The sequence below is a fragment of the Cherax quadricarinatus genome, chromosome 45, assembly GCF_038502225.1.
Source record: "Cherax quadricarinatus isolate ZL_2023a chromosome 45, ASM3850222v1, whole genome shotgun sequence".
Taxonomy (NCBI): Eukaryota; Metazoa; Arthropoda; class Malacostraca; order Decapoda; family Parastacidae; genus Cherax; species Cherax quadricarinatus.
The window spans coordinates 18,391,783-18,407,124 of NC_091336.1; the positions used below are offsets into that span (position 1 = coordinate 18,391,783).

Here is a 15,342-nt window from a genome sequence, read left to right on the forward strand (position 1 = left end):
CGGTCCATGACCAGGCCTCCCGATGGATCAGGGCCTGATCAACTAGGCTGTTACTGCTGGCCGCACGCAGTCCGACGTACGAGCCACAGCCCGGCTGATCCGGCACTGACTTTAGGTATCTGTCCAGCTCTCTCTTGAAGGCAGCCAGGGGTTTATTGGCAATTCCCCTAATGCTTGATGGGAGGCTGTTGAACAGTCTTGGGCCCCGGACACTTATGGTGTTTTCTCTTAGTGTACCAATGGCGCCCCTACTTTTTATTGGCGGCATTTTGCATCTAATAATGATAATTACTAAGCACTTCGTAGATCACACTTTGAGAACACTTCGTAGATCACACTTTGAGAGCACTTCGTAGATCACACTTTGAGAACACTTCGTAGATCACACTTTGAGAACACTCTGTAGATCACACTTTGAGAACACTTCGTAGATCACACTTTGAGAGCACTTCGTAGATAACACTTTGAGAACACTCTGTAGATCACACTTTGAGAGCACTTCGTAGATCACACTTTGAGAACACTTTGTAGATCACACTTTGAGAACACTCTGTAGATCACACTTTGAGAACACTTTGTAGATCACACTGAGAACACTCTGTAGCTCACACTTTGAGAGCACTTCGTAGATAACACTTTGAGAACACTCTGTAGATCACACTTTGAGAGCACTTCGTAGAGATCACACTTTGAGAGCACTTTGTAGATCACACTTTGAGAACACTTCGTAGATCACACTTTGATAACACTTTATAGATCACACTTTGAGAGCACTTCGTAGATCACACTTTGAGAACACTTTGAAGATCACACTTTGAGAACACTTCGTAGATCACACTTTGAGAACACTTCGTAGATCACACTTTGAGAACACTTCGTAGATCACACTTTGAGAACACTTCGTAGATCACACTTTGAGAACACTTCGTAGATCACACTTTGAGAGCACTTCGTAGATCACACTTTGAGAACACTTCGTAGATCACACTTTGAGAACACTTCGTAGATCACACTTTGAGAACACTTCGTAGATCACACTTTGAGAACACTTCGTAGATCACACTTTGAGAACACTTCGTAGATCACACTTTGAGAGCACTTCGTAGATCACACTTTGAGAACACTCTGTAGATCACACTTTGAGAACACTTCGTAGATCACACAACATTCACACCCATAAACATCAACAAACTATAAAAATAACGAACAAACACCCAACACAAACACTCTAATAGCAGAAATTAACTTCCGTCAATTAAAAGTCACATTAAAATTATTAATACCAAACGAAAACTAACACTTATAAACAAGCGTAAATATTTCCTTACCGTATTTACCAATTTTTTCTGGTGTATGCCTAAATTAGCAAATTAAATGGTATGATGCCTTTCTTTAATAATCTGTGGCCACACCCCCAGAACCACAGCAAACAATAATCGCAACATTTCCAGCCAATCAGGTCACCGCACGAATGCACTCGGGATTGCGTGCTAGGTTTCAATGCAGAAAACTTCGGCTTCTCCCTCACTTAAGTGTTTTCTGCCTTTCAGTCAGTGCGGTGGAGGATCGATCCTCCGTTTATCTTCTGCGGATTAAGTTAATGTTCAATAGTTATTTTGCATCCACTTCGGGAACAGGTGAGGTTCGGCGTTGGTGGCGGGGACTGGCGTTGGTGGCGGGGACTGGCGTTGGTGGCGGGGACTGGCGTTGGTGGCGGTGTCTGGCGTTGGTGGCGGGGTCTGGCGTTGGTGGCGGGGTCTGGCGTTGGTGGCGGTGTCTGGCGTTGGTGGCGAGGTCTGGTGTTGGTGGCGGGGACTGACGTTCGTGGCGGGGACTGGAATTGGTGGCGGGGAGTGACGTTGGTGGCGGGGACTGGCGTTGGTAGCTTGGTCTGGCCTTGGTGGCGGGGTCTGGTGTTCGTGGCGGGGACTCGCGTTTGTGGCGGGGTCTAGCGTTGGTGGCGGGGTCTGGCGTTCGTGATGGGGACTGGCGTTGGTGGCAGGGTCTGGAGTTCGTGGCGGGGACTGGCGTTGGTGGCGGGGATTGGCGTTGGTGGCGGGGTCTGGCGTTGGTGGTGGGGACTGGCTTTGGTGGCGGGGTCTGGCGTTGGTGGCAGGGTCTGGCGTTGGTGGCGGGTATTGGCGTTGGTAACGGGGATTGGCGTTGGTGGCGGGGATTGGCGTTGGTTGCGGGTATTGGCGTTTGTGGCGGGGATTGGCGTTGGTGGCGGGGACTGGCGTTGATGGCGGGGATTGGCGTTGGTGGCGGGGATTGGCGTTGGTGGCGGGGACTGGCGTTGATGGCGGGGACTGGCGTTGGTGGCGGGTATTGGCGTTGGTGGCGGGGTCTGGGATGGTGTCGGGGTCTGGCGTTGGTGGCGGGGTCTGGTGTTCGTGGCGGGGACTGGCGTTGGTGGCGGGGTCTGGTGTTCGTGGCGGGGACTATCGTTGGTGGCGGGGATTGGCGTTGGTGGCGGGGTTGGCGTTGGTGGCGGGGTTGGCGTTGGTGGCTGGGATTGGCGTTGGTGGCGGGGATTGGCGTTGGTGGTGGGATCTGGCGTTCGTGACGGGGACTGGCGTTTGTGGCGGGGTCTGGTGTTCGTGGCGGGGACTATCGTTAGTGGCGGGGATTGGCGTTGGTGGCAGGGATTGGCGTTGGTGGCGGGGATTGGCGTTGGTGGCGGGGATTGGCGTTGGTGGCGGGGATTGGCGTTGGTGGCGGGGTATGGCGTTGGTTGCGGGGTCTGGCGTTCGTGACGGGGACTGGCGTTGGTGGCGGGGTCTGGTGTTCGTTGCGGGGACTATCGTTGGTGGCGGGGATTGGCGTTGGTGGGGGGGTCTGGCGTTCGTGATGGGGACTGGCGTTCGTGACGGGAATTGGCGTTGGTGGCGGGGTCTGGTGTTCGTGGCGGGGACTGGCGTTGGTGGCGGGGTCTGGTGTTCGTTGCGGGGACTATCGTTCGTGACGGGAATTGGCGTTGGTGGCGGGGTCTGGTGTTCGTGGCGGGGACTGGCCTGGGTGCCGGGGATTGGCGTTGGTGGCGGGTATTGGCATTGGTGGCGGGGATTGGCGTTGGTGGCGGGGTTGGCGTTGGTGGCGGGGTTGGCGTTGGTGGTGGGGATTGGCGTTGGTGGCGGGGATTGGCATTGATGGCGGGATCTGGTGTTGGTGGCGGGGACTGGTGTTGGTGGCGGGGTCTGGCGTTCGTGACAGGGACTGGCGTTGGTGGCGGGGTCTGGTGTTCGTGGCGGGGACTGGCGTTGGTGCCGGGGGTTGGCGTTGGTGGCGGGTATTGGCGTTGGTGGCGGGGATTGGCGTTTATTGGCGGGGACTGGCGTTGGTGGCGGGGATTGGCGTTGGTGGCGGGGTCTGGCGTTGTTGGCGGGGATTGGCGTTTATTGGCGGGGACTGGCGTTGGTGGCGGGGATTGGCGTTGGTGGCGGGGTCTGGCGTTGGTGGCGGGGACTGGCGTTGGTGGCGGGGACTGGCGTTGGTGGCGGGGACTGGCGTTGGTGGCGGGGACTGGCGTTGGTGGCGGGGACAGGCGTTGGTGGCGGGGTCTGGTGTTGGTGGCAGGGTCTGGCGTTCGTGGCAGGGACTGGCGTTGGTGGCGGGGATTGGCGTTGGTGGCGGAGATTGGCGTTATTGCCGGGTATTGGCGTTGGTGGCGGGGATTGGCGTTTATTGGCGGGGACTGGCGTTGGTGGCGGGGATTGGCGTTTATTGGCGGGGACTGGCGTTGGTGGCGGGGACTGGCGTTGATATGTGGCGTTGATAATTATGGTCCGGCATTGATAAGTGTGGTATCCTGACCACTGAAGAATGACCTCTGAGTACTGACCACTGAGTACCGAGGAATGACCTCTGAGTACTGACCACTGAGTACCGAGGAATGACTTCTGAGTACTGACCACTGAGTACCGAGGAATGACTTCTGAGTACTGACCACTGAGTACCGAGGAATGACTTCTGAGTACTGATCACTGAGTACCGAGGAATGAACTCTGAGGTCAGATTAGAACCTAATTTAACTGCTTTTCGACCACTGATTTTTACACAAACTCGCCACGTTCTCCCTCATATTTGCATATTAATATATAAATTTTAAATAAATATTTATTTCTAGTCAAAAACTAAAAAAAATACATCAATTAACGTAAACAATGCCTTTTATTGCCCCATATATATATATATATATATATATATATATATATATATATATATATATATATATATATATATATATATATATATATACACAGTGGACCCCCGCTTAACGATCACCTCCAAATGCGACCAGTTATGTAAGTGTATTTATGTAAGTGCGTTTGTACGTGTATGTTTGGGGGTCTGAAATGGACTAATCTACTTCACAATATTCCTTATGGGAAAAAATTCGGTCAGTACTGGCACCTGAACATACTACTGGAATGAAAAAAGTTCATTAACCGGGGGTCCACTGTATATATATACAAACACTGATCTCTGGCTGAAGGAGAGTCGAACCTACGAACCTTGGAACAAAGTTCGCAGTGCTTTACCAATCTACCCACACTGAACCAATACCTTGGAGTCCAGCTTGTTCTAGACTTTGATCCAAGGCAGCCAGCTTTCAGAGAGAAGGCTTACAGCTTTTCATCTCATCCCCTGCATGCATCAGCCTTACTAGAGATGTTAATATCCAGCGCAAGCTGGACTCCAAGGTATTGTCCAGTGTGGGTAGATTGGTATAGCACTGCGTACCTTGTTCCAAGGTTCGTAGGTTCGACTCTCCTTCAGCCAGAGATCAGTGTTTGTGTATATTTCGCCTGCTCTTGCGAATTCCTTGCATATATATATATATATATATATATATATATATATATATATATATATATATATATATATATATATATATATAAACACAAGCCTTCGAAAAAGAGGAAATATTTTTTTTACAAGTCTGGTAGTGTTGCGAACGAGGTTGTAACAAGCAGTTATGAGTGAATTGATTGTCCCTTGGGCTCTTGGTCCGAGGAATCTGATTTAACGTCTTCCTTTGCCTTGGATCACACACATGGTTACTTCCAATTTCCCAAGCGCTGTATGACCTCCTAATATTAATATTAATAGTAGTAGCAGCAGCGTGGTGTGGCGGCAGGTGGTGCGTGGTGGCAGCGGTGGTGGTGGTGGCGGTGGTGGCGGTGGTGTGGTGGTGTGGTGCGGTGGTGGTGGCGTGGTGGCGGTGGTGGCGGTGGTGGTGGTGGCGGTGGTGGTGGCGGTGGTGGTGGTGGTGGTGGTGGCGTGGTAGGGTGGTGGCGTGGTGTGGTGGTGGCGGTGGCGGCGGTGTGGCCGGTGGCAGCGGTGGTGGCAGTGGTGCGGCAGTGATGTGGTGGGTGGTGGCGGTGTGGTGTGTGGTTGCGGTGGTTGTGGTGCGGTGGTGGTGGTGGCGGTGGTGGTGGTGGCGCGGTGCCGGTGGTGCGGTGGTGGCGGTGGTGGCGGTGGTGGCGTGGTGCGCGGTGGGGTGGTGAGTGGCGGTGGTGGCGTGCGGTGTGCGTGTGGTGGTGGTGTGGCGCGCGTGGTGGCGTGGTGTGGTGGTGGTCAGCGGTGTAGTGGTGGCGGTGGTAGCGTGGTGGTGGTCGGTGAGTGGTTGTGGTGGCGTGGTGGCAGTGGTGGTGCGGTGGTGCGGTGGTGTGCCGGTGGTGGTGTGGTGCGGTGGTGGTGGTGGCGGTGGTGGTGCGTGGTGTGGTGGCGGTGGTGGTGGTGGCGTGGTGGTGTGGTGGTGTGGTTGTGATGCGGTGTGTGTGGTGTGGTGGCGTGTGGTTGATGGTGGTGCGGTGGCGTGGTAGCGTGGTTGTGTGCGTGTAGTGGTGTGCGGTGGTGGTAGTGGTGTGGCGTGGTGGTGGTGGTGGTGGTGTGGTCGGTGGTGGTGGTGAGTGGCGGTGGCGGTGTGGGTAGCGGTGGTGCGTGCGTGTGGTGCGCGGTAGTGGTGCAGCGGTGGTGGTGTGGCGGTGGTGTGGTGGTGTTGTGTGGTGCGGCGTGGTGGCAGCATGGTGGCTGGTGGTGATGGCGGTGTGTGGTGGTGGCGCGGTGTGGTGTGGTGGTAGCGGTAGGTGTGAGCTGGTGGCCGGTAGTGGCGGTGGTGGTGGTGGGTGGTGGTGTGGTGTGCAGGGCGGTGGTGTGGAGTGGTGGCCGGTGGTGCGGGTGTGCGGTGTGTGTGATGGCGTGGTGCGGCGGCGGTGGTGTAGTGGTGTGGCGGCGGTGTGGCGCGCAGTGCGCAGCGGTGTGGTGTGGTGGTGGTGAGTGTGGTGGCGCGGTGGTGCGGCGGTGGTGGCAGCGTGGTGGCGGTGTGTGGTGGTGGGAGTGCGCTGGCAGCAGCAGTGGTAGCAGCAGTGGTGCGCAGCAGTGTGGCGGGTGTGTAGTGGTGTAGTAGTAGTAGTAGTAGTAGTAGTAGTAGTAGCAGTAGTAGTAGTAGTAGTGGTAGCAGCGTTGTTAAAACTTGTAAAACTGTTAATATAAATAAAATATTTTTATTAATAATGGTTTTAAATATTAATAAAATAATAATAATAATAATAATAATAATAATAATAATAATAATAATAATAATAATAATAATAATAATAATAATGATGCCTTGCAGGTGGCCTGGATCTTCGTAGAGACACAAACTATCCTGACCATCCATCACACCATCATCACTAAGAACCCGCGCTTCACCCTGGCCAGGAACGACCACAAGCACTGGTACCTGAAGATCTCTGACGTACGACCCAGCGACCGAGGCATGTACATGTGCCAGGTCAATTCAGATCCTATGATGAGCCAAACTGGCTTCCTTGATGTACAGGGTGAGTTCAGCCTGCTGGATGTTCAAGCACCTAGCCCTCAAAACCTCCCCACCATTCCCAATCCCTCTCTCTAATGTTTCCCGTCACGATCCCCTCCTCTAGTTGGCTGATAGGGTTTAAACCTTATCGACTACATTAGGGATTAAAATACGCTCTCAGATGTTTATATTCTGAGAGACTTATACATCTTGGTGTATATATCTCGTGTTCCTCCTTGAACCCTTGATTTATATTATATATATATATATATATATATATATATATATATATATATATATATATATATATATATATATATATATATATATGTACTCTTAGTTATCCTGTTCTTCTTCATCCTCTTTATATATCCAAATCACCTCAAAAGCCTTATTTAGCCCTCTGAATTGGTACTGGAGAGAGAGAGAGAGAGAGAGAGAGAGAGAGAGAGAGAGAGAGAGAGAGAGAGAGAAAGCTGGCTTTATTGACATTTCTTCCACGTATTGGGATATACGGAGTTACAAACACCCTGTGTCATGGTAAAACACATTGCGTGGGCGAAACGTGGCCAGTAACCGTATTCAAGGGAGATGCAAGACGACAGGTATCGTCAACAAATCATGTAAAGACTTGTTGCAGAGCTTCATAGCGAGAGAGCTCAACACAGAGCTCAGCACGGAGCTCCAGACAGAGCGAAACATCGTATATATTAAAGATTTGGTCTGAGCCAAATACCAATTGACTTTATCAAGCTTTGCAAAGTATGTGGATGAGCGAGTGATATACTGAGGACAGATACTTGTGACCAATACTTTCAGAAACATTAACCCTCTCTCTCTCTCTCTCTCTCTCTCTCTTTCTGTCTGACAACGAAATTTTTATTTAAAAAAAAAAAGCTTTTAATAGTTACAAAGAATAAATGGCATGTTTTGCCATTTTTTCTTTGTAACCATTATATATAATGTCGTGCTGAATAGGTAAAATTGGTCAGTTAGCAAGAATTCATTTAAAATTAAGACCTTTCTAAAATTTTCTTTTATAAGTTTGGTAATAGAGTTGTAGATGAGTGGAACAAACTCCCGAGTACCGTCATAGAAGCTGAGACGTTGTTTAGTTTTAAAAATAGGTTGGATAAATGTTTGAGTGGGTGTGGGTGGGTGTGAGTTGGACCTGACTAGCTTGTGGTACTAGGTCGAATGTCGTGCTCCTCCCTAATATAAAAATTAATATTTTTGTACCAAAAGCACTTTAGAAAACTTACCTAACCTTACTATAACAAGCGCAATTTAATTTAGTCTATTCCAACTAAAAATATTTTTGATAAGTTTACAATAATTTAATAAAAAACAGAGTGAAATATATTTTTTCTTAGGTTCAGAATGATTTTTGCGAAATTATTGCATACACAAATTTTCGCTTACCTTATTCGGCAAGTTTTACCTATTCGGTACAACATATATATATATATATATATATATATATATATATATATATATATATATATATATATATATATATATATATATATATATATATATATGTCGTGCCGAATATGTAAAACTGATCAATTAGCAAGAACTCATTTAAAATTAAGTCTTTCTAAAATTTTCTCTTGTACGTTTAAAGATATATTTTTTTCATTAATTTTAATGTAAAATTTTTTAATTTTGCTCCAAAAGGAACTTAGAAAACTTACCTAACCTTATTATAACAAGAACAATTTATTTTAGCCTAACCCAACTAAATATATTTTAGATTTGTTTACAATAATTTAATACTAAACAAACACAGTGAAATAGTGAAATATATTTTTTTCGTTAATTTCAGAATGATTTTGGCGAAATTATTGCATACACAAATTTTCACTTGTCCTATACGGCAAGATGAGCCTTGCTATTTAAGCCAAGATCGCAAATTCTGCCTATTCGGCACGACTTATATATATATATATATATATATATATATATATATATATATATATATATATATATATATATATATATAACATTGTATCTACGTCCACAGCAGGACTCGAACCTGCTAACTCTGTATCCGAGTCCACAGTACTTTACCACTGAGCTAGACCCAAGATAAGTATGGGCGTAAAAGAAGAATGATATGAAGATGAGAGTACATGGGAGTGCATGAGAGTACATGGGAGTGTGTGAGAGTACATGGGAGTATGTGAGTACATGGGAGTGCATGAGAGTACATGGGAGTATGTGAGAGTACATGAGAGTGCATGATTGTAAATGGGAAAGACAGACAGCAGACTTAAGTGGCTATCTGCTGAGAATCAACGACCTCTCTCTACATAGTTGAAGTTCAGATAGCAGAGAGAGGGAGAGGGAGAGAGAGAGAGAGAGAGAGAGAGAGAGAGAGAGAGAGAGAGAGAGAGAGAGAGAGAATGGTCTCGGCTGGTGGTAGCAACTTTGTCTAAGTTGTTGTCTTGTCCCTCACACCAAGACACAATAAACACACATGGGAGGGGAAGTCTATGGACGGCGGAGTTAGTGGAGTGTGAGAGAGCTGAGGAGACAAGCGAGCTCAGTTCCAGGGGAACTTTTATAGCTGCTGGAGTGAGCCCAGGGCTAGTGGGACGTTTATAGCTGCTGGAGTGAGCTAAGTGCTAGTGGGACGTTTATAGCTGCTGGAGTGAGCTAAGTGCTAGTGGGACGTTTATAGCTGCTGGAGTGAGCCCAGTGCTAGTGGGACGTTTATAGCTGCTGGAGTGAGCCCAATGCTAGTGGGACGTTTATAGCTGCTGGAGTGAGCCCAATGCTAGTGGAACGTTTATAGTTGCTAGAGTAAGCCCAATGCTAGTGGAGCGTTTATATTTGCTAGAGTGAGCCCAGTGCTAGTGAAACGTTTATAGCTGCTGGAGTGAGCCCAGTGCTAGTGGAACGTTATAGCTCTTGGAGTGAGCCCAATGCTAGTGGAACGTTTATAGCTGCTGGAGCCCAGTGCTAGTGGAACGTTTATAGCTGCTGGAGCCCAGTGCTAGTGGAACGTTTATAGCTGCTGGAGTGAGCCCTGTGCTAGTGGAACGTTCATAGCTGCTGGAGTGAGCCCAGTGCTAGTGGGACGTGGACAGTTGCAGAATTAGCTGGATGTTAGGTTAATTCTTGTACTTGCTAGAGTTAGCTAAGTGTTTCCCAGAAAAATTAGGCGAATAATGGAATGAGTTGATTGTCTTGAGTGCGATTTTAACTATCAGGAAAACAGTTAAAGCCGGTGAAAGTACGTGCGTATTTGGCGAACACGAGAGAGAGAGAGAGAGAGAGAGAGAGAGAGAGAGAGAGAGAGAGAGAGAGAGAGAGAATGCCACAGTGTTTATATCTTGGGTGATCCTGGGTTAATTGCCCTCTGGGAGAATGATTCGAAAGAAAAATATTTTTATTCAGCTATTACGACTATGGTGGAGTGCTTGAAGATAGTATCAGCGCCCTGCTGGAGTCTCCCGGCTCAGGCTGACATTTTTCACTACCCGAGTGTAAACCATCCTGTCTGGAATATGACAGGAAAACTCTCACGTTTGATGGAGTATGGATGACAGGGAGATCCCTCCTTCCTGTTTGACAGCATACGACAGGCAAACAGTCTTAACCTTACGTCATTATCAGCAACAACAACAGACCCTCACCCACGACCCTCTGTCATTATCAACAACAACAGATGTGTTAGCTAAATACATTTCCAGCTCAAATCTTGCAAAATATTCAGCTGCAGCGTAGCTCGTTTCTTGTTAGTCAGGAATCAAGGAAACATCCCCTTACGCTGTTCAGGGTGATCCACACAGCGTAGTATATCAAATTTTAACAACAAGATATAGATATATTCCTACCAAGTCCAGTCAGGCGCCACTTGAGGACTTAACCAAGTCTGAGTGGGACTGCAAAGCTGAAGCCTCAGTTGTGACCCCCCCAAGTCCAGCTATGAGGAGTTTTACGAGCCGTATAAGTCAGAAAACTTGATCAGTTCCCTGTGGGTCTAGACAGGAGGGCTGAGAGGGGGGTGGGGAAGGTTTGCGAACCAATCCATCGAGAAAACTTGGGCCACATCATCACAAACACAATAAAACCGACAACCTCTCTGGCTCCGGGAGGAAACTTGTTGAAGGAAGGCCACAGTTGTTGACAATTTGATCACCTCCAACTCTGCCTTCCCCTCGCCGGCCAATATACCTAAGTGGGTGATACTTGCACTCTCTCTCTCTTACTCCACAAGTGCTGGACACATGAAGCAAAGGAACTACCTGTCCATTGGAATGAAAACTACCACAGCAAACAGGAGTCTATGTAGGTACATTCATCTCCAGGCAGGATATGGTACACAATGTTTTTATGTAGTGACGTGACAGTCTTATCTGGAAAGCTATGGAAAAAGTTTAGGAGAAAAAGGGCTTCTCGTAAAGTCTAACTCGTGTAATTGGGAATGACTGAGAAGTAAAAAAAAATCTTACGTAGCGATGCTTTACTTTCATCTCTTTCTGAAGAATAATAAAAAAATTGTAGTAACGTGGCCAGATTTCTTTATAAACAACCCACAAGTTGGAAATGAGATTCATGTGATGTTTCGTTCCATCCCACGACTTCATAATTTTCCTGGAAGGACCGAAACGTCGTCTAAAGTTTGCTCTGCCAGCTTAAAGTTAGCTGTGACTAATAAGTGAGAGAAGACCTTTCTATAGCACTGGTTTTATATATGGAATTATCACAATTTTATTTAAATACTGACATGAATCACTATTTTTTTTCTCATCAGACAAATTCTGACACTAATAGTAAACTTAACTTTACGAGATTAAAATTTACACACACTCACACACACACACACACACACACACACACACACACACACACACACACACACACACACACACACACACACACACAATGCCTAACAGACGACACGGAGTAATGGTAACGACGAATGCTTCAAGATGGGAAAGGGTAAGAGTGGGGGGTCCCTCAAGGATCAGTGTTAGGCCCATTGCTACTCGTAATGGTAGAAAGTGGTGGTGTGGCGTTCGTAAGAGTAGATGACACTGCCTGAGAACATGGATGGCACGGTAAACTATAGGAAATTTTACCTTGTGGCTGAGAGCTTCAGCCTGACACTGTGTCACTCCTCTGCCCATTAGGAAGTGCCAAAGTCATGAGTGCTTTGAGGGAGAGGGGGAGAGAGAGAGAGAGAGAGAGAGAGAGAGAGAGAGAGAGAGAGAGAGCGAGAGAGAGAGAGAGAGAGAGAGAGAGCGATACTCCCACCGACTAATAATGTGTTTCCTCTCCGCATTGCACTTTGACAGTAATATATAGAAAAGGGTCTCGTCTGTGTACACACAAAAAAAACGTGCGTAATCTCTCTCTCTCTCTCTCTCTCTCTCTCTCTCTCTCTCTCTCTCGCTCTCTCTGTCTTAGTGGCTCGGTTCACATCATTTCCTTCCATCTGGAACATTTTATAAATCCTACACCAAATTTCAACACTGGAGAAACACTACAGCAAGCAACAGAAAACACAATGAGTGATGTGGAAGGCTCTGTGTATGTATGTGTGTGTGTGTGTGTGTGTGTGTGTGTGTGTGTGTGTGTGTGTGTGTGTGTGTGTGTGTGTGTGTGTGTGTACTCACCTAATTGTACTCACCTAATTGTTGTTGCAGGGGTCGATACTCAGCTCCTTGCCCCGCCTCTTCACTGATCGCTACTAGGTCCTCTCCCTCTCTGCTTCCTGAGCTTTGTCATACCTCTTCTTAAAACTATGTATGGTTCCTGCATCCACTACTTCACTTGCTAGGCTATTCCACTTCCTGACGACTCTATGACTGAAGAAATACTTCTGAACGTCCCTGTGACTCGTCTGAGTCTTCAGCTTCCAGTTGTGACCCCTTGTTTCTGTGTCCCCTCTCTGGAACATCCTATCTCTATCCACCTTGTCTATTCCCCGCAGTATCTTGTATGTCGTTATCATGTCTCCCCTGACCCTTCTGTCCTTCAGTGTCGTCAGTCCGATTTCCCTCAACCTTTCCTCGTACGACATTTCCCTGAGCTCTGGGACTAGCCTTGTTGCAAACCTTTGTACTTTCTCTAACTTCTTGACGTGCTTGACCAGGTGTGGGTTCCAGACTGGTGCTGCATACTCCAGTATGGGCCTAACATACACAGTGTACAGTGTCTTTAACGATTCCTTATTAAGATATCGGAACGTGTGTGTGTGTGTGTGTGTGTGTTTCAGGAGATGCAGCAGCACTTAAGAGCTCCAACAACAGCAAGAACAGCCATAACAGTAGCAGCAACAGAAGTAACAACACCCGTAGTAATAATAATAACAGTATCATAACAGTAGCATTAAAAGTAACAAAAATAAAATCACAACAGCAGAAGCAACAACAAAAGTAACACCAGAACCAGCAACAGAGGTAACAAAACAGTAACAACAGAAATAGCAACCAATAAGTGCAGCATCACAACAGTAGCATTACCGGCAACAGAAACAGCAGCACAACGGTAACAGCAGAAGGATCCTCCCCACCATGTGTGAAGAGGGGGTTAAAAGGGGAAGGGTGAGCAACTTAAAACACTTCATAAACAGTGCCAACAGCAGCTGAGTGCCAACTCCCAGGGGAACAATTCTGAGCATTTTTAAGCAATTGTGACTCAAGAGACGTTGATGAAAGTCCCAAAGTGTCAGTCTATTCCAGTAAGATTACCTCTCTCTCTCCCTTTCCTCCTCTTCCCTCTGTCCCAGAGTGAGAATTACATCCCTCCCACCAGCCATGTCTTTTCCCATGTCTCGGAGAGAGAGAGAGAGAGAGAGAGAGAGAGAGAGAGAGAGAGAGAGAGAGAGAGAGAGAATTACCTCTGTTCCATCAACCTCCCGTCCCAGCACTCTCCCATCTGTCCTATTCATCCTGAGAACTGCTTCATTGTTCCCCTGTTCCAGCTGTTCTCGTTAATAACAACAACAATAATAATAATAATAATAATAATAATAATAATAATGATGATAATAATTTAGATTAAATAGCTGTAACTCTCGTTGCTCCCAAGTTAAATATTACAAATCCGTGATAATCTATCAAAGCATCAAGCAATATACATGCAGGCACGGTCAGTCCTTCATTTAGAGACCACGTTTCGGCTCACACAACGGGGGAGGTCCGAAACATTGCCCGTATACATAGAGGAACAGTTGGTCCTACTGCCAGTAGGACTAAAAAAAAGGCTAAAAAAAAAAAAAGCAAAATAGACCCCTGACTTCTTTTCCCATTTCTGTTGACAGTTCCACCGGATATCATTGACGAGGAGAGCAGTTCGGAGGTGGTGGTGAAGGAGGGGCAAGACGTCACTTTGGAGTGTCGGGCGAGAGGTTCTCCCAAGCCAGTCATCTCGTGGAAGAGGGAAGATGGCAGCAGAATCGACGTAAACAACGGTATCAACCGTAAGTCTTTCCGTCCACGGTGAGTGTGGATAATAAGTTCTTGTTCTCGCATTCCATTAGTGAAGGTACTGTTTATATTTGTTTAGGATATCGTAGTTTTAATAATGGCCCTGTTTAGAGGGGATTATTGACATGTGGTGACCCAGCAACTTTGTCCCTGAGCTGTGAGTAGCAAGGACTGTGTGTGTGTGTGTGTGTGTGTACACTGGACTGCAAGGATCAGCGGTCAGTTGACCACGTCGCAGTACGGCATCTGTGATCAATTACTCACTGTAACAGTAAACAAGACGCTCGCCCCTTCTGAGAGGGCTTGGCCCCTCAGGGCTGAAAGGGCTGAAGGGGGCTGATACCCCCCTCCTGGAGAAAATTTCTCCACATATGTGTGTGTGTGTGTGTGTGTGTGTGTGTGTGTACTCAACTAGTTGTACTCACCTAGTTGAGGTTGCAGGGGTTGATTCTAAGCTCCTGGCCCCGCCTCTTCACTGGTCGCTATTAGGTCACTCTCCCTGAACCGTGAGCTTTATCATACCTCTGCTTAAAGCTATGTGTGTGTGTGTGTGTGTGTGTGTGTGTGTGTGTGTGTGTACTCACCTACTTGTGGTTGCAGGGGTCGAGTCACAGCTCCTGGCCCCGCCTCTTCACTGGTCGCTACTAAGTCACTCCGCCTGCTCCATGAGCTTTATCATACCTCCTCTTAAAGCTATGTATGGATCCTCGGGGTGGATGTGTATTTGTAATTTTACCCACGTACATCCATCTATATTCTTTATACATAACACAGAAAAATAGAATTTTCTTCGATTTTTTTTACAAAATACAAAATAAAAACTTTCCCATCATACATGTATAGTCATACACCAGTCTATACCCTCTTATGTATATAATAATACTTTTCTTTGTAGTTAAGGGGGCGTTGCCCTTTTAACCATTAACAAGTAATGAAATATCTCTAATGGGTTGATATCTACATACAACCCCATTAGAATGATAATTATTGATTTAATGGGCCTTAACATCTTTTTTCTCCCATTTTTAAATCCCATTTATGGGGATTAAGCTCCCATTATCAGAACCATTAACTCTCCCCTTCCCCATT

The 15,342-nt window shown here is 47.0% G+C and overlaps 1 protein-coding gene across 4 annotated transcripts in view; it reads left to right on the forward strand.

Annotated features, from left to right (window-relative positions):
• Positions 1–15,342, forward strand: part of LOC128694869 (lachesin) — a 419,456-nt gene that overhangs the window by 338,646 nt on the left and 65,468 nt on the right. For all 4 annotated transcript variants that reach the window (XM_070094351.1, XM_070094350.1, XM_070094348.1 and 1 more), the window contains exons 4-5: positions 6,623–6,830; positions 14,088–14,246. In XM_070094351.1, coding sequence (XP_069950452.1) covers positions 6,623–6,830; positions 14,088–14,246 — 367 coding nt within the window. The remainder of the gene's footprint in view (positions 1–6,622; positions 6,831–14,087; positions 14,247–15,342) is intronic.